Here is a 24,917-nt window from a genome sequence, read left to right on the forward strand (position 1 = left end):
CAATGACAGCTCCGCCCTCCCCAGGGGAAACTCATCAATTATGGCTGGATGTTTGACTGGCAGAGGCTTAATGACAGGAGCTCTGTATTGACCCGACTGCCATACACTGAAAATTTGGTCCCAATCGTCCTTTTTAAAACCTGTCAAATGATTACAGAGAAACTCCTCTTTGCACAGCGAGTTGAACTCGCCTTTTCCCCTTTTTTAAGTGCTCAAGACATCAGAAGCATCTGCATGTTCATGCAAATGATTTCATGAAGGATGAAGCTCAACATAATGGAGGGAGATAAGTGAATTTAATCAGGGATCTCAAAGGTGCCCTGGTTGTAGGTTGAAATAGATCACATCTGATTAGGAAGCAGAGGAAAAATCTTCTTTAGTATCTTTTGTCTCCCGAGATAGCATTGCGAAATACTACATTGTGGAGTTCCTCCCATCATCAATCTGAGCAAGACAACTAAAGTAGCAAACAGTCTGTTCTGCTTCACTTCTTTCCAGAAAGACAGACAGTAGGTTTCATTTGATGGGCTGTTGCCCAGGCTCCCCGCCCTCGTAATGGTCTAGAAACTGTGGGGGTGCTTTCAAAATAACCATGCCATTATGGTTCCACTGTTTGGCTTGCATACAGCATGAGTATTCACCATTCTCATCAGCTGAGCTGCAATAAAAAGCGAACCCAGCTCACTGAAGCACTGGCGGACTTAGAATCACCACACTGTTATATCTTAAGTACTTATAAAATCCACTCAAAGTCACTTCTAGAGGAATTTTCTCTTGGCAAGATTAGCCGGTCTGGGGCCATTTGAATCTAGTGGAGGTTGGCCGGCTTCTGAAAGCCCACTCTCTAATCTCCAGGAAGGCTCATCCCAGATGGACTGTAAGGACTAACAGGAATTTATGAAGTCCTGTCGCCTTACTCTGTACAGCCATGGCCTTTATCAGTGACTGTATGAGTTACCAGGGATGACACATTCCCCACTAACCAAATTTATCCTAAACCGTTGGATACTTTCAAAGTGTAGAACTTGTAATTTTTAAATGAGAGGAGCAGTGGTGGTAACCAGATGTTTAAAAATGTATTGTCTGTCTTTGTTACAAATAGCAAATATGACAAGAGACATGCAGTCTCTTAGGCTTGGTGAGACTCTTTTATCCATTCACACATGCACATACACTCATGGCAGGGAGCTACTGTGCAAGACACTGGCTTGATCATCAGACGAAATTTAGGGGTCCCACGATATCCATGTCACTTTGACATGTGGACAGGAGGAGCTAGGGATGGAGCTGCCAAACCTGTCATTACAGTAGTGGACAAATCCCATTAAAAGAACATAAGCAGCAATAAACCAACAAGGGTTGCCCATGTAGCCTCATACAGCTTATTTCTCACATCTTGATGTCACAGTGAGTTTGCCAGACAATCAGTGGACATTCTAGGAAGTCACTGCACCCATCTGTGAAATAGTTACTCACTGTAAAAAGAACAACTGTTTTACAGGTTTTGTTTGGTCTATAAAAGATATAAGGTGTTAAATAGAGAGCTTTGAGGTGTTAAGTAGCCAGGTTTTTTGACTTTGGAGAGAGAAAAGCTAGTTTCCCTGTGCCTCTAGTCTTCATGCTAAGCTAAAGTAAGCTAAATGCCTGCTGGCTGTAAATTTATATTTAGGATACAAAATAAGAGTGGTATCAAACTTGTCATCCGCCTCTTGGCAAGAAAGTAAATAAGCGTATTCCCAAAATGCCAAACTATCCTGGGTGACATGTTCCTTTGTTGCAATCAACACGGACACTGTAGTTTATTTTGAATTAAATGTACGTACACTGTCCTGGTGCCGCAAATACTCACTATTGCACCAAATGTGTATTGGTCCAACCCATTGTCATTCCCAGGGCGTCAAACACAGTAGCCTGGTCAGAGCCCTTTGGCTTCTGTGACAGATGCACAAGGCTCCTTCCACATATGTATGAGATGCACCAGGCTTACTCCAATGTAATCTCAGTCTGCGGCAACAATGCAGTAGAAAGACTGAGAAGTCCAGGCTAGTACGGGAGGGACAGGTGGTGGATGGGTCAAACACCGGACTTTCACAGAGGAGACCGGTGTGTCCCGTGTATAACCAAAAATCAACTTGAATTTTTTCAACCATGTAATGAAGTTATTGGTGTATGTCACATGACATGGTTGTCAAGTGACATACTTGTTAAGTTACTGTAATAAATGTAGGTATTTTAACCGAAGCCATGATTGCTTTTTTAAACTTAACCTTATATTTTTGTTGTCTAAACATAAATTAGTTTGGTGGTAAACCATCTTGTGGCCTAAATCTTAAGTAGTTTTGGTGGTACTGAGGGCATCATAGTTTGAAGCCACTTACAAAGCTGCCATATTTGACGAGTTTGGGGTGAGAATAGCCTTTTACACTGGCATGCTGTGGTGTTATCGTGTAGCATCTCAGCTTGTAGCATGCATCTCACCTCAGACTACACTCAGTCCTACTTTAACCACTTTCTGACTTGTCAATCCAGGGACTTGAACCAGCAGCCCTTCAATTAACGGCCTACTTCTCTGACCGTCAGGCTGCCACCATCCCACGAGGCTGCCACTGTTGAAGTTTCACCCTTCCATTTCCTCGCTTTTTTTCTACTTGTGTGATGATTTATTAAATTGCCTTTAAGTAAGACTGCAGATTAATTAAAACACAGTCAATTTAATTTCCCGGCGTCATATATAAATTCGCAGTGGTAATTGAATCCCCCTACTCCACTTTTCTATTGTAACCCAGCAGTTACAAGACAAGATCCTCATCAATTACTGAGAATCACAGTCAAAATGAAGAGGAGGTGAATGTACAGTTGTCCGTTTCAGTGCTGCTCAGCACAGGAGAGTGGAGTTTGAATCTGTTTTCCTTTTTTTTCCCCTGTTTGCTGAAAGAGCCGGGAATTGGATGACTGATCGATAATATCGGATTTGCAGATGGCATGTGGTGCAGCTGAGTCCAGCATGAATGCAAGGTTCTGATGAAGGGCTCGCTACACAGACAGCTTTGAATAGTGGATCAGACATGTTGCCGGGGTGGAGCTCTCATTTCGTATATAACACAGACATGTAAAGAACTGATGTGCAGAGACATTAATGGAATAGCGATTAGGGCTGTTGTTGTAGCAAAAGGGTAATTTAGTTAAAGCTATGGAGGCTGCTGTCATGTATTGAAAATCTGTGCGGGATCAATATAAAGATTGGTGCAGGCGATGGGAGAGAGATTGAAAAGAGGCTGAAAATAGATCTGACCTGTGGTAATTACGACAGCAAGCGAGGCGTTTGTATGTTTGAATCAGGTCTTGGCCGGGCTTAAAAACCAGCCCTTCATTTCAGGAGGAAGCTCTATTTGTTTGCAAGGGTGTATGTCAGGTTATTGGGTCTCTACACGTGACTCACCCCCCACACTTCTTCCCTCCCCTTTCTCTCGCTTACTCTCACTCTCTGTCTACTCCCTCCCTCTCGCCCCACTCCCTCACTGGCGCTCTATAGCCGTTGCAAGCGTATTGATTATTTCAAATACTGATTATCTAAAAGGCCTTCTGCTACTGTAGGCATTGGATTTATTTTGGCTTAATTATTTATGGGCCAGGGCTAGCTGTAAGTATTACTGCTGTGAGATCATGAAGGATTACATTGTTAATATTCAGCAGTGTATTTTTATTTATGTACACTCTAAGCTTTACTGGATGAGCGTTGGCAGGCTCCCTAAAGTGCCGTCTTTCTCTCCACTCTCCTCCTCTCACCGTTTTCTCTCTCTCTTTTGTGTGTTTGTAGAGGGAGCTAAACTCTGTAGCATCTGAGCTGGCTGGTCGACAAGAGGAGAGCGAACATTCCCACAAGCACCTGGTAGAGCTGAGCAGGGAGTTCAAGAGAAATGTCCCAGAGGTGAGTCTGGCACCCCACCCCCCATTCTCTCAACTCTATGTGTCATTTTCCTCATCTTTACTTCAGCAGGTACTGACTGTCTGTGTCAGTGTCACTACTCGAGCCCCTGTATACACCTTTGTCTTTCTTCCTTTTGTAAAGTCCGCATTAGTATATATTAACACCAGCGCTTGAGAAGTCAGGATCCCCCCCCCCCCCCCCCCCTTTTCCAATAGCTCAGTTAATATTTAAATGCTGAGGCCTTGCAGTAATGTTAGCCTCTGGCTGGGTGTGAAGTGAAGCCAGGGGGCTCTTATTCAAAAGGTAAGCACAACTTTGCTGCTTATTTTCAACTCCAAAGCTAAAGCGCCAGTTTATGAAAAAGTTATCTTGCTGTCTGAACTGGCAGCTGATGTTGCACCACATTTCTGTGGTGCAACAAGAGCAGGTGTCTCTGGAAACCCGTGAGGAGCAGGACTCTGACTAAACACAATCTGATGAATGTTAATAAAGAGGAGCCCCCCGTTGCACCAGCCCTCAAACATGACTATAGCATTTTTTTTGTGTGAAGACAAATATAGATAATGAGTTCTGTACTGTACATTTTTAAATTTTAAAGGACAGGTTAACTTTTTTAAAAATTTGTCTTAAAACAGTGCTCAAGAGCCCATACGTAGAGTCCATCGAAAAAGCACTTGGTCGCTGTAATTGTTTTCCTTGACAATACTGGCTGTGAAGAGATCTCTTTCTGATTCCAGTGAAAGGGATAAGGCACAAAATCCACAGTCCTCGTTCTTTGCAAACATGCATTCGAAAGTTCAGCCCAAACTAATATGAGGCTTCAGCTGTCTGAGTGGGCCAAATTAAGTCTTCCAAAATTAGTCTTTTTGGTACAAAATGTGTTACTTCTCCTCTGCTGCAGCTTAGAAAATGTGTCTAATGCTGAATGTTATCTTCAGCTGAACTTTAGAGTGCATATTAGTACAGAATGAGGTCTCAGGATTTTGTTGCCAGCCATTTAAAGGTCCAGTGTGTCAGATTTAGGGGGTACATTGGCAGAAATGGTATATAGTATTCATAACTATGTTTCTTTAAGTTTATAATAATCTGAAACTAAGAACTGTTGTGGTTTTGTTACCTCAGAAGAGTGGCTCCTCTTCCACTGAGTCCGCCATGTTGTTTCTGCGCTTGATCAGTACAGACAAACCGAACACTGGCTCTATATAGGGCCATTTGTGTTTTTGCGTCTGAACCATAGTTTTCTACACGCTTGACACACTGGAGAAGTTTCAGTTGGTTGCAATCTACAACCTCACTGCTAGATGTCACTAAATCCTACACAATAGACCTTAAAATAAGGGAGCTCTTTGTGGCCAGTGTAAACAGGAGTGACATCTACAGCACCCTGTGACTCTTTCTGTGTACATATGGGCGCATGATTACTATCTTAAAGGATTACTTCACACCCCAAGTGACCATTTGTGGTATGTCGTAATCAGGAAGAAAACTTTGTGAATGAAGAATCCAAAAACTGAGAAAATTCTTGACGAATCAAAGTCCTAGGGGATTGTAATTAAGAACAAAAACAATATCAAAACATCTGTTTACAAACTCTCACACAACTCGTGCAGTATAATCCAAGTTATCTAGTCGTATGCTCAGTACTTCCCAAACACATGCATTTTTGCTAAACTGTAATATTTCAAACACTTCCACTGAAACAGTCTCATTCACAGATGAGTAGTGGGCCCGAGCTACATATGCGGAGGTGTTTTAAATTGCAAGGGTTTCGTGCAAATGCATGCGTTTGGGAAGTACTGAGCATATGACTGGATAAATGAGACTTTGATTATACAGTACGAGTTGTGTGGGAAAATGGATGTTTTGACATAGTTTTGCTGTTGTTAAATGCGGTCCCCTATAACTTCCATTCAACAAGAATTTTTGCTATTTTTGTATTCTTTGTTCACTGGCATGTGAGAAAGTTCTCTTCATGAATTCGACGTAACACGGTGTGAGTTACTGATGTACAATACACACTATTTGGGGAGTGAATTATTCCTTTAAGACAGACTTTAAAAAAATGTAAACCTACCCTTAAATGTTCTCCACTACCCCCCTTATACACCCCTCCACCTGGTCAGCAGTGCACAATATTCAGATATTCCAAGAACATAGCCTTTTTATGCTTACACAAGAAGAGCGACTAAGTAGACATGCAGATATGCAAAGTGGTGCTGCTTAGAGCATTATCCGTCTGTACTCCACCTCCCTGAGCTGGACTCATCACCAAAGTTTATACTCAACTTAAGTGAGAAGTTCTTTTGCTGGCAACATCATTGCATCTGTCATCCAAGTTAGCACTTTTATGTACCTGGCAGCTGCAATTGATCAATTAATATGCCAGCTTTTTATAGTTAATACTGTAGCAGAAATAATACTATATGACTACACTATAGTATGCAAAATTGTGTGTGACATTGTTTATTATTTGATGTACACTACAGTTTTAAGACCACATTAGGAAGAGTATTTTATGTTTGCCGTCTGTGCATCACTGTGCTTTTTCTTTATTTTCTAGTGCTTTACATTTCGAATGAGCCAAGACCTCATTCCACCTTACTTTTGTAAGGCAAAATGGCAATTAAGGTGGATTGAGCTGAATACATGAAAAGCTAAATCTATGAATGATACAGATATGATTTTGTCCTTTTTTATCATCTTCTTTGAAATGATCATCCATTGACATCTAAGCTACAGTCAAAGAGAATATTTTTTATATTTTATAAATGAGCCCTCGGGCTATTTGCTGTGGCTATGCTGCCTGCCTATCTCAGTCTGAGTATGTAGTGTGGTGCTGTAATCTTGTCAGTATAATACAGGCGTTTAAGACAGGATCAGGCTGTCACCACTGGCAGCACAATCCCCTTACCTGAGGCTGTGGGAGCTCGCACAAGTCTGGATCTCTGAGCTCTAACGCAAGCTACTGGAAAGCCCCACTTTTTAAACATGCCCACTCAAACCCTTTAGGTTTAACCACTAATACCCACACCCCATAGCAACATACCTCACTCACACACACACAGTGTAAAAGGAGCTATGGAGAGAATCCATTAACATTAAAGCTTCCCACTCCTGTTTCTTATGGAGCTGTTTGTGCCTCACTGGGGCCAATCTGATTCCTAAACAGGTGGAGCATCTGAAAAATAGAAAATGCTGAGACTGAGTTTATTTTTCTGGTTTGTACATAGGAAGTCCGGGAGATGGTGGCACCTGTTCTCAAGAGTTTCCAGGCCCAGGTGAGTCCATGTCTTTGCATTTTACAGATACATGAAACATTTACAGATTCTGCAGAATAAAACATAGAAAATCTGGAAACCGCTAAGTATCATTTTTATTGATGATTTCCTAAGCCTTTTCTGCTGCGCATTCTCATTTACTGACACCAGAGACACTCCTGCTGGATATTCTATGTACATTGACCAGTGCAGATCAGTGTGCCCCTGAAATGAATGATTTGATAGATAGGGCGAGGAATCCACGGCATACTTTTCGTGCTGCTCATCTGCTGCTTATTGACTGATGCCTTTTCTGTCAAAGTGAAGTAGCATCTATCTGCCATTAGATGATCAGATATCTGGCTTCTCATATTTTCTTGGCTGAGACAAGCCCTCATTTCCTGTTGTGATGGTGCATTCACCGTGCCCCCTCTGACGTCGCCATATTGAAAAAGTCATCTGATACCTACCAAGACTCTGCTCCAGCCATTAAACCAAGGTCATAAATCACATTTGTGAGCTGCGTTATGGTCCGCAAAGCAAAGGCTTATGGAAATGATACCACAAATATGTTTTCAGTCTCGCTCTCCCCTCTAAACTCCCGCTCAGCGCTAACCTGAAAGCCCTATCATCGGTAAACATGAGAACACTCAGCATGGATTGCTCAGTTCTCTTGGAAGTGATTATTGGCAGATTCTTTTTAATGCTTTATAATTGACTATGCCCAAGCAGCCGTGTTCCCTGGCAGGAGCTATCACATTCTTCACTACTACACTCGGCAATACTCTGTGGTTGATTTGTGCGCTAATTCAATTACTCCAACTGTAAAGTCGCACAAATATCAGAAGCACCCTTCCATATCTTTATTGTGCAAACAGGAACCCACAGGATTAATTTAAGCACCATTGATGTCTGACAACTGGGAGTCTCGAGATGTTTCATAGTAGATAAAATAGATGGCTGATAATGAGCGATGATTTTTTTTCCTTGTTAGCTGCGGGCCTCTCTGGGTACCTCTTGGTCTCTCTTGTGTAACTTCCACAAGCTTATGTTCTGCACATTGATAAGTAAGCCAGCTTGCGGTGGAAAAAGCCTCGGCTATTTTTTGATGTCGAGGTGCAGCGAGCAACTCGGCACACCATAATAATATAATCCTCTGGTGTTTTCTGATACACTTTGACCTTATTGGTAATGTCAAACAGCTTGCGGAGGCTCGTGAACTTTACCCAGCGGTAGTCTGCACGACCTCAGTGTAAGCTGTGGGACCTCGACCTGCTGCTGCAGGGGGAGAATGTGAGGAGAAGGTGGAGTTGCATGTGCTTGTTTGGCTGTGTGGTTTGGGATAGACTAAAGCTCCCCTGCAGCTGCACTGTACAGGTGGTGAACGATAGTCCTGGCGTGTGTGTGTGTGTGTGTGTGTGTGTGTGTGTGTGTGTGTGTGTGAGGATGCATACATGTGAGAAAAAACTGGGTCCTCGCTTCTACACCCCCCCCCCCCCCCCCCCCCTCCCCCCATCCTCCTCCTCCCAGTTCGGAGGCCCAGAGGAGTGCCTCATGGTATTTGGACCCTCATCATGCCACTTCTAAAGGAGAAGTCGGCTCCTTTGAAGTGTTTGCGACATGACAGGTTCTCTTTCTTTTCTTTTTCATTTCAATGTTCCCCACCCACTTTCTCTCTCTTCTCCCGTCCAATCTCGCCTTCTAATTATCGCTAACCAGGCGACTGATTAGAAACACGTTGCCGACCTAGTTTTTTCCGAGGAGCTGGAGGAGGAGAAAGGGTTAATCCCAGAGCTGGTGGCTGTCATTGGTCGCTTCCCTCCTTCTTCTCCTCTTTTTCGTTCTGCTCTCCTCTTTCTTTCCCTGGAAGTTTGCTAATGAGGTCCCGTCAGAGCTGAGGAGAGGTGTTAATTTGGCCTTGTGAAGTAGGAAGGAGATTAAGGACAGTGAGGAGCTGAGTTTACGGCTTAAAATACACCGCTGTCCTTATTAATCCACAGGGCCCTGGGAGACCGGCGTTTTTGGTTTTATAATGAACACTGTCTTATAATGAAGGTAATTTTAATAAAAATTTACGGAGGAGAAGAAGAGGAGATGGTACATGTCTCCATGGTCTCAGGCACACCTTTGGGGCTGAGGGATATGACAGTTATTTCTCAAATAACCGATCGCTGGAGAGACGGGCCCGTCGGACCACGCTGTTCACACAACTTTCACACAAGCGCTTGCTGCCATCTGAACGTACAGAACGCAGTCTCACCAAGACTATGTGAGCTTCTCCATGCAATTTACACCTCCCTCTCACTTTAAACTCCCCTCAGGATAAACCTTTGTGAGGCGGAAAAAAAAGAAGGAACAGTGACGGATTTCTTGTATGTTTGTAGCCTTTTTTTTTTTTTCTCTTCTTCGGGAGAGGCAGATTCCTCCTCACATCCGGCCTGTACCAATCTGAATATCAGGCCCAAATTAACCAGTCATTCTATTTTTTCTCCTCTCCTCTTGATGTCGTTTGGTGCTCTCCGAAAAAGAAAACAGCAGTATGGGTCCCTAATTACTGAAACTTGCTTTACAATGATAATCCGTGGAGTAATTTAGCGTGCACAATGAGAGTTGTGGTGCTTGCGCAGATGGAGATTCTGATAAATAGTTTGTAACGTGTAATTAGCAGCTCTGCCGGTTACATACCATTAACCCCTCAAGCTCAGGAATCATTATTGGCCCTCATTATCAAGCAGCAAGGTACGATCGAGCTGACTAGACATCAAAAACATCAAACAGCTATTAAAGTGCTGCGAACTGGGGGCCAGTGGACACCTGTTTATGAGTCTAACTGTGCCATTTCTTCCCCTGAGGTTGGGAAGTGATGATGTGGGGGAAGACAATGTTTTTATGTATGTTGTTGTTTTCTATGAGAGCAAGGGAGGTATTTTGACTATATAGCAGCTTTTCAACTCTATGAAACTGAGTAAAGAGATCTCAAAATGGATGCTCCTCACCTATAAGCCTGAATTCTTATGTTCAGGAAAGGAAGACAGAAGACAATTCAAATTCAACTTTATGTTCCTTTTTTTAGTTTTATTTATCATTAACCTTGTCAGACAGTACAGACAGTTGGAGAATGAGAGTAGAAATTGGGGATAATGTGCAACACAAGTCAGACTGGTTGTTAAAATTGTCAAATCCATTTACCTCTCATTGATCAGAAACATTTGCAGCTGTGTTTTCAACCTAAATGCACTTGTATAAAGCATTTGTCCAGAGTCATAGAGTAGCACAGCAGAGTGTTCAGTGCCCACAGTGCCTTGCCCTGAGCTTGCCCGCCATGCAGTGAGGTAGGCAAATACCGTCTTTGATCATCCATCGAGAGACGACCAGTTCTTCCTCCTTTTGATTAATTCCTGAAGGAAATGATAATTTCTCTTGAATGTATGAATATGTTATGAATAGTGGAATGAATCAAAGAGTAAAGGATGATAATTAATTACAGCGCTATGATAAAAGGCTGTGGGTGTTATGACGCAAGCTTCCTCCGTGTCATTATGAGAGGCTCCGTAATTACCTTTCTGCACGAGCCAGCGCTCCTGGCGGTGCTGGCGGTGAGAGTGCCGCTCACTGAGTGAGTCTAACGGTCATAAAGCTTTTCCCTGCCTAATTGTCTGAGGGGCTCTATGGCACTTTCATAGATGAGGGACTGCGCCGTTAGGAAAAATGCTCGGCGACGCTACAGCTTTTCCAGCTCAATGAAGACAGATCTTCATCATGGGCTAAACCTCGTGGTTATTAGGTACAGATTGCTTGAGTGGATGGCTAACTTGGGAAGATGGGGTCGGAACAAGTGAGCAGCAGAGTCATGCTGTGTGATACAAAAGCTGCTTCGAGACTATATATAGTTTTAAAAATCAAGCAAGTTTTGATTTCTGTGTATATTGTACACTAAAGGCTGATATTTCTGTGCCAATAAACCAGATCCCTGTCTCACAGTTACATCTGAATATTCCCTTTGTGTTATTATTCATGCCCTACCTTATGTAAGGGGCATTTACGACACCCTCCTACACCTCTCACTCACTCCCACTCTCCCATCCTCCCCTGCCTCCCCCCCGGCTATGACCAGACTGCTCCACACTGGGCTGACGAGGTATCTCTAATGCCTGTCTCCTGCTCGGCTGTCTCAGGCTCATTGAGCAGCAGGCCAGGCCCAGGATCTCCAGGCCATTACCTATTCACAGCACGTCCAGGCCTCCAGCCTATTGTAGGGAACATAATGGGCTCCAGGGCCATGTAAACCAGCGGCTCTCTGCTCCTGGTTTATCACTTGTGTCCTCTTCATACTAAGGAGAGGGAAGGAAGGTGGGAGGCAGGAAGGTAAGGAGAGGAGAGAGAGACAGAGCAGAGGGGAAGGAATGGGATGGGGTGTGTGTGTGTGTCTGGGGCGCGGGGGGGGGGGGGGGGGGGAAGTGTAATTGGACATTAGATAATACCTTCCTTGAGTCTTTTACGTCCTCTGTATCTCCAGAGGGTGAATGTCCTCGCCTGTTCTCCACATCAGTGCAGAAAAGCTGCTTTGACCCAAACTCGATGCACTTCTGTTCACTTACAGTTTCACTCTTTATTACTTTAAAGTTGACTCATATTGATTATGATTAGTCAAAGACGAACAAGCTTATATGTGGATATTGGATCAAATATTGTGCGGCTGTCCATTTTACCTCTGATACTTCTTCTCATCTAATGCCAAAGTCCATACATTGACAAATGAACAAATAGCTCAGTCAAAGGCTTTTTTGTTGCATTTTAAAGGCAGTGCTGCTTTTTTATTTAATTTCACAGATCCATTTTACATCAGAAGACCATTCAGCAGACTATTTACAATTAGCTCCTTTTTTACATTCAGTTTGTTACTTGTTATTATAACGGTTTATTGACCCGATTTTTTGTAAACACTTTGAAAGAGAGTCAATGTCACGTTTTCTGAACAGTGGCCACTGTGGCCACAAGTGACAATTACAAAATAATAAGTGCTAAAATACCTGTGTAGGCTGAACACAGTGAAGTTATGAGGTGGTCCGATTTTTCTATAAACTCAATTCAGAGAGCTGCGTGCACGCCAATAGATGGAAATTTACTCTAGGCAGTGCAAATTGAGACAAAGATGCATCAGCAGGTATTGCTAATGTTTCAGCTACAACAAAAAAATCTCTCAAAGCTGTATGACTTCAAGCAGCAACCTCTGAGACTGAAAAATGAAGCCAACACAAAAGGGCCAAAAACTGCAGTTCTTTGAATGGCCATTTGATGATTGCTCCAAAAGTGATTCAGTCCCCGTAGACCCCCATGTTAAAATGCCCAATCTTACTGCAGAAATAAACATGTTTACAGCCTGGTACAAAAACAGTTTTGGTCTCAAGAGCTAATTTTCCTGTTTATGACAACTGTAGGGGGGATAATTTTTATATAAGTCACCATTTACATTTTATTAAGGCTTAAAGTTACACATATTTAAGGGTTAGGGGCCGCTTGAGTGACATGCTGTCAGTGAGGCGCCACTTCTGTCTCTGAGTCAGATCCATGCCTCGCTCATCCACAGCTCTAACCTCTTGTCTGTATGGTCACTTCTGACTCCAAAAAATTAAGATGGCGGTGGCTGAAGAGCTGAACTTGAGGCTTCAAAACAGGAGCCCACAAACCAGCGGGTGATATCACAGTAGCTAAGTCCATTATTTTATACAGTCTGTGGACTCCACTGAATTTACAAAGACAAGAGGAAAAAAAGAAACTGGGGAATATAAGATAATTAATGAATAGAGTGATTTTGACACAGCCAAACAGCATGCATGTTAGTACCTAACTTTATCTTAACTCTGAATAGTCGGTACATTGCCTGTTTTGCGATAAATAAACACAGACTATAAAAAGCACTTCAGTGGTCAAATTTATCAGCAAGCTTAAGCCAGCACCAGAGGTGTGGACTCACATGACTTTGATTCAAGTCCGACTTAAGTCACAAATTTGATGACTTCAGACTTGACTTGAGGAAATCAAAAAAGACTTTGACTTGAAAATACTTGGCGCCTTATCCCCAGTCCAGAGATTAAAAAGTATGTTATCTAAAAGTTGTGCCAGGAATCAATTCATTTCTCTTCATTTCTTCAATCCACTGACACAGACGCGATTTACTGTCGGTAAGTCGACACTTAATTCCCCAGATCAACTTTGTTTGAACCAATCAAATAGCATCCAATCAAGTTGCAAGAGAGCGCTATGAGGAACTACTGCCATGAGGAACTAACGTGACATTACTGAGTGCCAGCTGAAAAACTGATACTGAAGATAGTTTTATTGCTAACAAAAACTGTGCAGTCGTCAACAAAAGACTGCAGTATGCAAAATGTGCTTGAAGAAAATTACAGACGGAGATGCAACAGCTTCCAACAAACTTGTTTTAACAAATAAGTACTAAGGATTCATGACTTTTGTAAATTGAATATATTATTACACTGTTGTTAAAATGGCACTATATTTAATGAAGTGCGCATTATGACTTCTTGAACTTGGGACTTGACTTGACACTTGCAAAATAATGACTTGGTCCCAACTCTGGCTAACACTAGCCACCACATGCTACTGGTCCGTCAGTGTAATGAATTGAGCAGCAGTGCGTTTATCTCTCATGACTATATCTTTTCAATTGTAAGAGGAAGAATGTCTTGCTCTTTTTTCAACAGTTACAGTTACAGTTATCTTGCTTTAAAGCTTTAAATGGAAATGTCGAAGATATCTTTGAGTAAAAAGCTAAAATAGTACGATAACACTCGACCTGCATATTTTGTTTTGTCTCCAGTGTTTGCAGACGACATTAACGTGAGCACATTTTTCTATCCAAACACAAATGTATAACTCAAGAATTCCTGCAAAATGCCATCAGTCTGTTTTTCAGAGGCTCAGACAGTTACTTTTAAAATGAAAAGTCATCAATTCAGTAAATGACTACATAAAAAAACAGTATTTGGGTGGCAGTGTTTCACCAGCGGTGCGCCATATTTCAGCTCCAGATTGGGCCTTTTGAAGAAGTTTAATATATCTGACTGCCCTTGTTTGTTTCCTGCGTGGTGACTGATTGTTGTGATTCTGCTGGGTGTTTTTATGCTGAGACGCCTCAACCTTTCCATCAGCCTTCCCAGTGTCAGTCTTATCCCTCCTCTGCTGTGCTGTGATCTGATGGTGTGTGTGTGTGTTGGTGTGTTTGTTTTCCTGTCCTGACTGATGCCCTGTCGGAGCATCCCAGTTGGGTGTATTCATCATTACGGATGCGTGTTTAGAGCCAGGGATGCACACCAGGTAAAGAAGAGAGGGGGGGGGGGGATGTTATAAATAGGCACTTGGCTCTCTAGCCATGTGGAATTGATGAGTTTCAGCACATTCTGCTCTGCAGTGCCAGGTTTAATTTCTACCGTCCTGACAGCACAAACCTCAGAGCCCGGAGACGTCACGCCTGACTGCCGCTGCTGTGCAAATGTTAGCCATGTTTGAGGATGGACGCACGCATAGCGCCGACTGCACTGCTCCTATTGGGCGTCTGACTGGGTGTACATCCGCTCCTCTAAACCCCTGTCACCTTAAGAGACAGGCAATCACATTCCCCTCCTGACCCCTCACCAAACAGACACTCACCAGCAGCAGACAGTAACTAATCTAAGAGGCAGTTTCTAAGACCCAGCTCGCTTCAGTCTAACATGGTCAACTACTTGTTATGAGACAGGTGAGAACCTCCCTCCTCTGCTCCCTCCAGGCATCCTAAGTCAGAGAGCAGCAACACTAGCAGTAGCAGTGTCTCTGAGATTCTCCGACTCCTGGCTCACTCTCAGCTGCTGGCAAGAGCACAGTCAAATTAGCCAATAAAAATGTGTGAAATCGGTGGCTCAGCGCCGGCGAGGACATGCCAGGAGAAATAAACATCAGTGCTCGTACAACCAGGAAAAGCTCATGCGAGGAGGAAAAGGCGGAACGGGAGAGCTGCTCCGCCAATTCTACGGCGCGATTCTCTGATTTCAGGCACAGAATCAGAGCCGCACAGACACAGTCAGAGAGCAAAGTTGTTTCTCCGCTCCATTGAACACCGAGACCCAGCCTCAGATCAAGCCAGTGGCAGCACAAGTCAAAAGAACACGAGCTTCTGTCAGAGGATACACAGCCCTCATGTGTCGAAGTGATTTAATTCCCTCTGTTCATCTGTGGTGTTTCCCCCCTGCTGAAGCCCGGGACTACCAGTCTTCATTTCACATGATGCTCGGCTGTGAAGTTTAATTTCAGCAAAATCTAAACACGCTAATTAAATATCATAACTTTCTGAAGAAGGCTCTTGTTAAGGCACCTGAAATTTTAATTTAGACTTCAAAAGAGCGAAGACTTTAAAGCAAATCTATTGTTTTTCATTTAGACTTGCAATTTTCTTTTCTCTGCAGTACTGCAGTACGTAGTTATGATTGATCTGGTAATTAAAATATGCAGAGAGGGAAAAATATTAACTGCTCCTTTTTTTTCCACTTTTTTTGTTTTAGAAAACAGCCGACACATTTTCCTTTTCTTTCCAGCACAGATAATTAAATTTTGCACATTGATGTTCTTTACACAGCATTCATCGGCCTCATTATTTTTCCATTTTCATCTTTCTGGTGGGAGATCGATAGATTGATAAAATGATGGAGCCTATCTTAAATAATGCAAGCGGAGAAAAGTTACACTCACTTTGCTGCTGGCTAAGTGTTTGAACTTTTATTCTTCTTTCAAATTGTATTTAATATCCCATGAAGGTAGATCTTGCAGTATTACATGCGAGTGTAAATCATTTATTCCCATTTCTGCTGTCCCGCTGCAAAAAAAGATGCAGCTCCTCTACACTTTTAGTGGGCCTATGGTATATGGGATGATGCTTGTCAAGGCTAATATCCTAAATGATAAAGAAACTGGCAATTCAAAGAAAGACAGCGTAAAGTAGGCCAATTAGTACCTAGGGAACATTTTGCTAGAAGAGATAGCAGCTCCAAATGTCACATGCACGAACATTAGGACCGATTGTTTATAATATGACCTGACAGTTTGGGTCTCTGTAATATGGGATTAACTACAATACTAATTAACATGTGGCTCTATTAAAACAAGCAGCTGCAAGTGAAATAACTCTCTTACCAGGGAGGGGCGCATCTCCTCTGATGTACACCCCACATTAAAGTGTTGCTTCTTCACCACAAATCAAATGTGTTTTTACACTTTTAAGAGATCTGCTTGTTTTATTCTTATTTTACACTGGAAGTACGACGTCCTAAATCACACCCGCCGCCCTTTAATATCTAAGCCCACACATCAGAGTGTTCTTTGCCTTTGTCACAAACAGATATATGTTTTAAAGTCCCACTGCAGGGCTCTCTGTTTCATCCAAGACATAAAGTGGCCATGGTGGCCTGAGGAGAGTGTTAAACACATCCTCAATTAAAGCAAAGTAACTTTGCATCTCCTCGTGATTTCTCCTGCCGTCGCCGTAATTGGGTCTCGGTGGATTTAGTGGGAGAGCTCTTGCTCTTGTTCAGGAGTGGCGGTCCCAGCCTGGAGTACGGCTGAGGGGACAGCCGAAGGGAAAAAGCTGCTGGTCACCAGGCTTTGGATGCTAGCAGTTGGCAGGAAGGAGCAAGAGTCAGCTGCAGCCATACAGGAGGACAAGTGGAATCACAGAGCTCAACTCATGCTCCAGTCTTACAGAGAGGCTCTGTTACCCGCTTAGGATACAGGAGATATGGAGGTCTGAGGACTCTCTGAATGAGACCAACATGCAGTATCTCAAATTGTACCTTTGTTAAGTACTAGAGTATTTCTATTTTATGCTACTTTGTCCTTGTGCTACATTTTAGAGGGAAACATTGTACTTTATACTCAACTGCATTTGTGTGAAAGCCATAGTTACTAGTTACATTTCATATAAGGTCTTACATTAAAACACATATTGTTAATAAACACAATAGATTGGTAAAGATTAAATCAGTAGTTTCCAACCTCTTTGGCTTATGAAAAATTACAAAAAGGGTAGTGTCTAGTTGAAGCCCCTTGTCACAGATGTCAGTTTTGAGGGGTTTTACTAGTGTTTTCCCCTTTGAAATTCTCAGGGGCTTTGCTTCAAATAAAATGTTCAGAGGTAGACTTGCTCAATATCTCACAAAAAAGCAAAGATTATAGGAGAATCCAAAAAATGTGTATACATTTGTGTCGCAGAACTTATTTTTTTCTGACTTTTTGGCGGTGGCCGAGCCCCAGGGGGATCAGTAGACAAGACTTACCGTATATGAAATAGTTAAAATTAGCTACGACAGTAAAATCCCACATACACATTCATGCATCATTATGAATAATTTGATAATGTGACATGTAATTAAATATTACTGGAAGTGGCATTTTTTCTGCATATTGAGTATTTTTACTTTGATATTTTAAAGGTTTCTTTGCAGATTTTCAACCAGCTCTGTATCATACTGACGTGGGTGGTGTGTGTGAGCAATTGTAAACTTCCCTTCATCTTACCAGTGCTCCTCTCACAGCTCAAGTCTGCTGGATGGCGTTTTTGCTGGCTCTAGGGCTGTTGCTTAAACCACAGATTGGACTTCCTCATTTTTTAATGCACACCACCAGACACAAAGAGTTTAGACGTGGATCAGGAGAGACCCTCCCCCTCTCTCTCAAACTCAGAACAAACTCAGAATAAACAATAAAACCAGGCAGTGCTGATCAAATATAAACCAAGATTTTCTGACTGTATTGCCTCTCTCTGGCCTGGAATACATTTTAATGTCTCTGTGTACTATTTTGTTGTAAACAAGAAGTGGGCACCATACTGTTTTCTGTATTGTGAAAACTGAAGGCTGAAAGCACTGGAATGAAATGCTAAAACTAGGCAGTGCTGATCAAATATGAACCAAGATTCTGTTATTGCGTTGTCTCTTTTTTCCCTAAAATGTTTTCAGACATATTTTAGTGCAATGTCTGACTGTATTTTTCTAGATCGTTTCCTGTGTCAAACCGGCCACACTCACATTACATCACCCACCAGCGGGAGTGTTTATTAGTCCAGTGCGGCACAGTGCATTCCGGTAGTTTGTAGGTTTTCTGCCTCTTGAGCAAACACCTGTTCTTTTGTTTTCTCTGGTCATAAAGCACCAATTTCAAAAGTATTTTTGTCTTCCTACTGCATTAACAGAGCAGTTTTATGAATAGACCATCTTTCCTGTCCTGTCCATGTTTCTTTAATTACATTGATTCTATCAATTCATGTAAATCCATTACAAAGAAGCAGGTGTAGATAACAGTAGCAGACAAGTTAAAGAAGGATGTGAGACTTTATATAATAAATAAACTTATAAACTTTATTCATACTGCACTTTTCAATTCACATATGTTAACTCTGTTGAGGTATGGCAATAGGTGATATATATATAAAGAGAATGTTGGCTAAAATAACTGAAAAAGCAATGTAGGTTCTTCTTCAAAATAGCAAACCTTGGAGGCCTCCTTGGGTCGTCTGTGTTTGTGTGTCAGCGTGTGTGTGTTTGTGGGCATGTGTCTTCTTCTGGCGAGACATGTGAAGGACAGCCGAAGGTGCGGTGAGATCCAGTGATGGGCTTGTTTTATTACATCTCATATTGAGACCAATCTCTGTCCATTCACCTGAAGGACAGCCAGCTATTCCCTAACTAAATTAGCCAGCCGCTGTGGTGTGAGAGGGCCTCCACAGGCGCGCTCTCTCACACACATACAAACACCCACTCACACAATCATAGAAGCTGGTTCGGGCAGTCACGCAATAATGTCTATTTTTTTTCTCTCCCTCCTCTCTCATGCAAGAAGTCACTCTTACATGCATAATCGCATGTCCCGTCCCTCACTCTCCCCCTCACACACTTACACACACACTCTCCCCTGTTGAAGGCAGTGGATGTGGGGTAATTACAGTCATTGTGGCAGGTTGCGTGTTTGTGCCCCTGTCAACAAGACCTGCAGACCTCCTCCTTGTGGGACCATGTGACACAGATCTCCGCACCGTAGCATACCTGGCTACACCTCACCATCTGCATGTGTGTGTGCCACAATGCATTCACCTTTTAATGTAGCAGTGCATACAGTTAGCCCAGAATGCTGTATGGCTTGGAGGGTGAACGTTCCCTTCATACTCACTCTTTCCTAATGAAATGTCTTTTGTACAGTCTGGGGTTTTTTTTTTTGTTTTTTTTTTTGTTCACTCACGGCGGATGTTCTAATGAGGCAGAGCCTGAAATAGCAGTGGGGCTAGCACTGCAGAACTATGACATCCCATGTGAGAACTTGCCCAAATCACAGTGGCTGCAGCCGTGCGTCAGGTTTCTTTATTTATAACCCGTACGGAATTGTCCTACACTCTGAGCATATGGAGGGTTATGTAACACTCAGCATCCAATAGATAACCACTAAAGTCAGGTCCTATATATAAAGCTTGCTGAAGAGTTGTTTCTGAGGCTTCTTAAGATTGATTTAGTGCCCCTGAATGTCTGCTTCATGATGTAACAAGAAGAATGGTTATTGTGAAACATAAAAAATTCTTTAGCACTCCTGGCAATTCCTGTAAAGGGTCAGTTCATGAAAATGACAAATATACTTCTCACCTCTAGTGGTGCCCTACCATGTGACTCACCGTACTAGTTTTGGTTTTATTTGCCCAGGTTTTAAAATATATACTTCTGTGATTTCTGTGTCCACCTTGACACAGTGAATGTGACAAGAATTTTGATGGTGGAAATCACAACATAAAAAAAAGAAAAAAATTATAAGTCAGAAACAGCATGTCTCTCCAGAAACAATGTCCCAGTTTCTCAGAATAATGCATAGCAAAAAGCGCAAAAAAACATTTGAAAAACTTATCATGACCTGTCCACAAACCTTGTTGTGAACAGTTTCATGTGGGAACTATTTTCTTTCTACTGAACTACACCCTCCAGCCATATCACCACCCAGTAAGTGTGCATCTACTTATGGACAAGAGCTAGCTGACGTTACAGCTCAGCTAAGGACGCCAGTAATCTTTAGGTCTGTCACGAGCATGAGCAAGCAAGCGTTTCGTCCATGAGTAGATGCACGCTTCCCCCTGCGCGGTGATACAGTTGGAGGGTGTAGTTTGGTAAATTAAAAAAAGAAAGGAATTTTGAAATGTATTTTTTCAGTGCTTTGAGCACCACATGCTTTGTGCTAGCTAGTTCCATCATATTGGAGAGAAGGCAGACATCTTTACGGCCGATATCTTCAACACTCGGCAACTAGTCATTTTACAAATAACAATCTTATTTCTGAAAAACAAAACAAAGAATGTACATATATGTGTTGTTGTCTTTTATTGGCATGTACGTACATCTTTGGGTGGGTCCCTTTGTTGGGATTGCCACACTGTGGTCGAGGGTTTCCCACTTTTACTGTTTTATGTCCGTCTCCATCTTGCTGTCTAGTGCAAGGTTTGAGAGAACATCAGGGACCACGATGGAAATAAGCCTCTGACTTTATCGTGTCATCCCTGACAATGTCATATGTCTTTTTGTTTTTTGTTTTTTGTTTTTTTTTACTACTGTATTTGAATTCTTCAGTCAGATATTAAACTAAATTTACGCCAAAACAGTCTAGATTTAAATATTTTTTTATTTTTTATTTTGGGGTGAACTGTCCATTTAAGGCCTCTGAGAAGAACTTGAAAGACACAAGTCAAGAGAAGAACAGCCTGAGAAGGGAAAGTCTCTCTTTGATAGAACTGCTCACAGCTAATAGTCACGCACCATGTGACAAAACATCACAAGCAGACATTGCTTTTTATTGGGAAAACCACTGAGTCTTGTAATCTAATTATTTATTCAGTACTATGTCTCCTTCCATTTTAGTGGGAAGGAAGCAGAAATTTCAGAAACTGTTATCTGAAAACCTGGACAAAGTAAAAAACAAAACCACATAACGTATCATGAAAGGTATCAACATTTTTGACTGACCATTTGAGAAATATTAATCAAATGCATTTTAAATGCTGTCATTTCAACAATAGTTTCTCAGATATACGTTTGAAAACAACATCAGCTCTTGCTGTTGTAGGGATCTCATCTGATTAGCCCTCATTCACTCAAATTGAAATGCCACCTCGCGCCTGTCACATTGTATATGAGTCATCAGGCGGGAAAGCTGGTCATTACAATCATGACATCAAATGCCTGGCAGCAGAGGTCAATCAGTGTACATTAACCAAACAGAGCTCATTTGTTTTACAGCTTTTAGTGGCGTGTTGGCACCAGTGTACATGAGCTTTAGGCTGGCATCCAGCGGGCATGGAGGGCCTCCCAGCAGAGCAGAAGCAAGATGGGCCTTGGCCAGCCCTCTAACAGACAAATATGAAGAAGACAGAGAGCGGGGTGCTAATGTGGCCCCTTGTCCCCCAATGTTCAACCACTCATCTGATTTATGCAGCTGAAATGAACTCCTTTACATCGGGCATTCATAAATCCCTAAAGGGTTTTAAAATGATGGTCAGGTCACTGCCAGAAAGGTGTTGCGCACTTTTTTTTGTGGAACATAATTTCGGGAAAATCCTTGGTCTCCTGTCCAGTCTCATCTTTTTGGCACTCCACTGTTTAATCTTTAGTTGCTATCGTGTCATCACACTGATGCATTAGTGTGCGAGTTTGTGTACGGACAAATGCATGCACACACAGTCCAGAGATCACTCTTAACCCTCACCTGGTCCTAATTATAGCAGATGAAGGCACATTTCGGTGGCACTCTGGTGATCTGTCATCGACAGGCCCTCTCCAGTCTGGCTGGGAGTGATATCTCTCTGTAAAATATGTATGACATCAAAAAGCCTTAAAGGTTATTACAAATTAATAATGAGTACTGGGCCGAGAGCAGTAAAAAATAGCCTTCCCTTGGTGTCGTTTTTAAATGTTTAATTTAACATGCTCCAGTGTGGATGTGGACTGCCTCCCAGCAATATGTGCACAGCCCCAAGGCCTCGGCAGACTGTCAGAGGTCTGGAACATACAAACCCAGACCACCAGGCTCACATGTATTAAGATCGACATTCAGATAAGACGGATTCATGCAGACGTGGATGATCATCCGTTTGGAGCCATCAACTGTTATCTTGAAATGCGCCTCGCTTCTGTCTCTGCAGCATACAGAATTATAAAAACACTAAAGGAGGCAGTTTTACTCGCATCAAGCGCAAATTCTCAGCAGACTCTGAGACATAGAAAAGCTCTTTCTGAGTGTTTCTCTGAAGCAAGTCGAATCATTGGCCCTGAACCCCCCTCACAGTAATGTCTGAAGACACTGTACAAAATTGCCTTATTTATGCCTGTAATGTAAGCTGTCTGTTCTGGTGTCGCTCATTCTCTGCGGAACCGACGACGGTGGCAGCCGAGTCTGGAGTGAATTTGCCGGGCGACTACCTGGGAAACATCAACAGTCATTAATTATGTAAAACTCTTCTCACAGTGGGAGCAGGGAGAGCTGCATACAACCTCAGCGCCCGCTCCTATTAGACTCAATGTACTCTACAATGAGCCCCCACTGCCTGGGGGCGTGGAGGGATTATCAGCCTGCCGCCACGACCCCCCATAGACAGACACACACGCTGTACAGTACACACACACGCTTTCCACACACTAAATGTGACGTTCTATTAAGTTCTGCACCAATGTATGCTTGTGTTTAGCTGAGGAGGAGAATAACAGGAATCTCTGTGCTGTCTCTCCTCCCTAGTCGCCCCATCATTCACTTCTCTCCTTCGCAGGTCCTGTCTTTTTTCTCTCTCCCCGGCAATTGTCTGCTTCCTGGCTTTCTCACTACAATGAATGAAATCGGCAAATCTGACAGGACAAATGATATGCCATGTTTGTAAGGAACGCCGGGTAAGGGGGCTGTTTCATTGTTGATAGTGCTGCCAGCGACACTGCCGCGGTCTCCGCTACTTGGAACCAAATTACCCACAGAGCCATCCTACGCAGGGCCTACCTGAGATCTTCCTCCGAGCACTGCGATTGCAAACAGCAGATTTATCAAGCAAATAATGGACCTAATTTCTGCACCATGTGTTTCCAATCCATCTTCTGTTCGCAACAGACGCGGGATTGTTTGGCAGACTTCAAGTCGTCTCCACAGTGTTGCGTTCCTCCATCAGCTGCGCTCTTCTCGCCGTGGTTCAAGGCTCGTTCATCAGCGCTGCTCCTTTTAGCGGATGCGGCTTTGGCATGATGTTCCTCCATGCTGAAACAAAGGCAGCGCTGACACCTGTAATTAATTAGGCTATTATGCATTCCGCAATGATAATTGCCTCACTGGAAAGTCACCAGCCTTCTAAGAGGGAGAGAGAGGAGAGGTGGATGGAGAGCGCTATCCATCATAGTGGAGCGCTCTCTCTCTCTCTCTCTTTCCCTCCCTCTCCCCTCGTGTCATGCTGTCTCACCTTGACTAGTGTAGGCAGGGCTAGAGAAACACTGTCAACATGTGTCTGAGGGCGAGATATGCAGCTGTGCCTCCCTCTTGCCAGGGCTGCTCCACCAGCGGCCTGCCAGGGTCCATCCACTCCAGGGCTTTGGCTCACATTGGCACAGTTACCCATGACACCCCATCTGTTGTAGCTTTGTTCACTAGGGCAGTACAGCACCGGGATAATGGGGGCACTTTATTTTTATAATTAGCCCTTACCTACACTTCTCCTCTCTTCTCTCCTCTTAACAGTTCTCCCAGCTCTGAAATCTAGTCCAGGTGCACTCGTTGCTACTTTTCACAGCCCTCCCTTTCAGCACATCAACTGGTGCCTTCATCTTAGCCTCAGCACGCCCCCGCTCCCTCCCATCGTGCCATGATGGATACGTTTTCAGCAGACACACTTTCTTCAAGGTTTAGGTCATTCGCTGCATCAAACATTTGAAAGTGCGAGCTCAAAGAAAATGACAACTCCTGTCTTTTGAACTACAAAGACATTCAGAAAAGATTTGTTTTCTTCCCTCCGTTTTTCTCTCGCCGGCTCTTGACTTTGACTTTGCCGTGACTTTGAGGTGTTAGCGCCGAGGCTGCTGCTTTTGAGTTTTGTCAAGAGGGCGGGTAACACAGTGCTTGTGCCGCCTGTTGATGGTGAAGGGGGACCCAGAAGGCACCTGCTGCGTGGTGGAGACAGCAGGCCCTTTGATCTGGGTTTAATGTCGTGCCATGTTTTGTCTCTCATGCTGCTCAATGTGCCACGTCCGTCAGGATTACGTCAGCTCCACCTTGATCTGTAGAGATCTGCTCTCCTCTCAGCCTGGGTCATTACCGGCACGGTCTTCTGGGACACTGACCCCAGGTCGCGCTCATTTTGTCTTGTCTCATATTAAAGTGAAACACCTTGCGTCATATATCTTGATCTACCTTTTTATGCTGGCGGCATGGCTCTGGGGTCTGTTGGTCAATCTGTACACCACTTTAGTCCATCCTGAAATATCTAAGCAACGATTTGATGAATTGCCAGGAAATGTTGTACAGACATTCATGGTCCCCAGAGGATGAATCTTAATAACTCTGGTGATCCTCTGACTTTCATCTAGTGCCACCTTGACTTTGACTTTTAATTCTTAGGGAAATATCTTGGCAACTGTTGGTTAGATTGTCATGAAATTTAGGACGCACACTCATGTTCCCCTCAGGTTAAA

The 24,917-nt window shown here is 43.0% G+C and overlaps 1 protein-coding gene across 5 annotated transcripts in view; it reads left to right on the plus strand.

Annotated features, from left to right (window-relative positions):
• cux2b (cut-like homeobox 2b) overlaps positions 1–24,917 on the plus strand; it is a 96,007-nt gene that overhangs the window by 33,758 nt on the left and 37,332 nt on the right. For 4 of the 5 annotated variants that reach the window (XM_078170935.1, XM_033620034.2, XM_078170937.1 and 1 more), the window contains exons 2-3: positions 3,818–3,928; positions 7,159–7,206. In XM_078170935.1, coding sequence (XP_078027061.1) covers positions 3,818–3,928; positions 7,159–7,206 — 159 coding nt within the window. Of the gene's footprint in view, positions 1–3,524; positions 3,641–3,817; positions 3,929–7,158; positions 7,207–24,917 lie in introns of those variants that run through there. The other variant, XM_078170938.1, reaches the window with a different exon arrangement.

Source organism: Epinephelus lanceolatus, chromosome 9 (genome assembly GCF_041903045.1).
Source record: "Epinephelus lanceolatus isolate andai-2023 chromosome 9, ASM4190304v1, whole genome shotgun sequence".
Lineage (NCBI taxonomy): Eukaryota > Metazoa > Chordata > Actinopteri > Perciformes > Serranidae > Epinephelus > Epinephelus lanceolatus.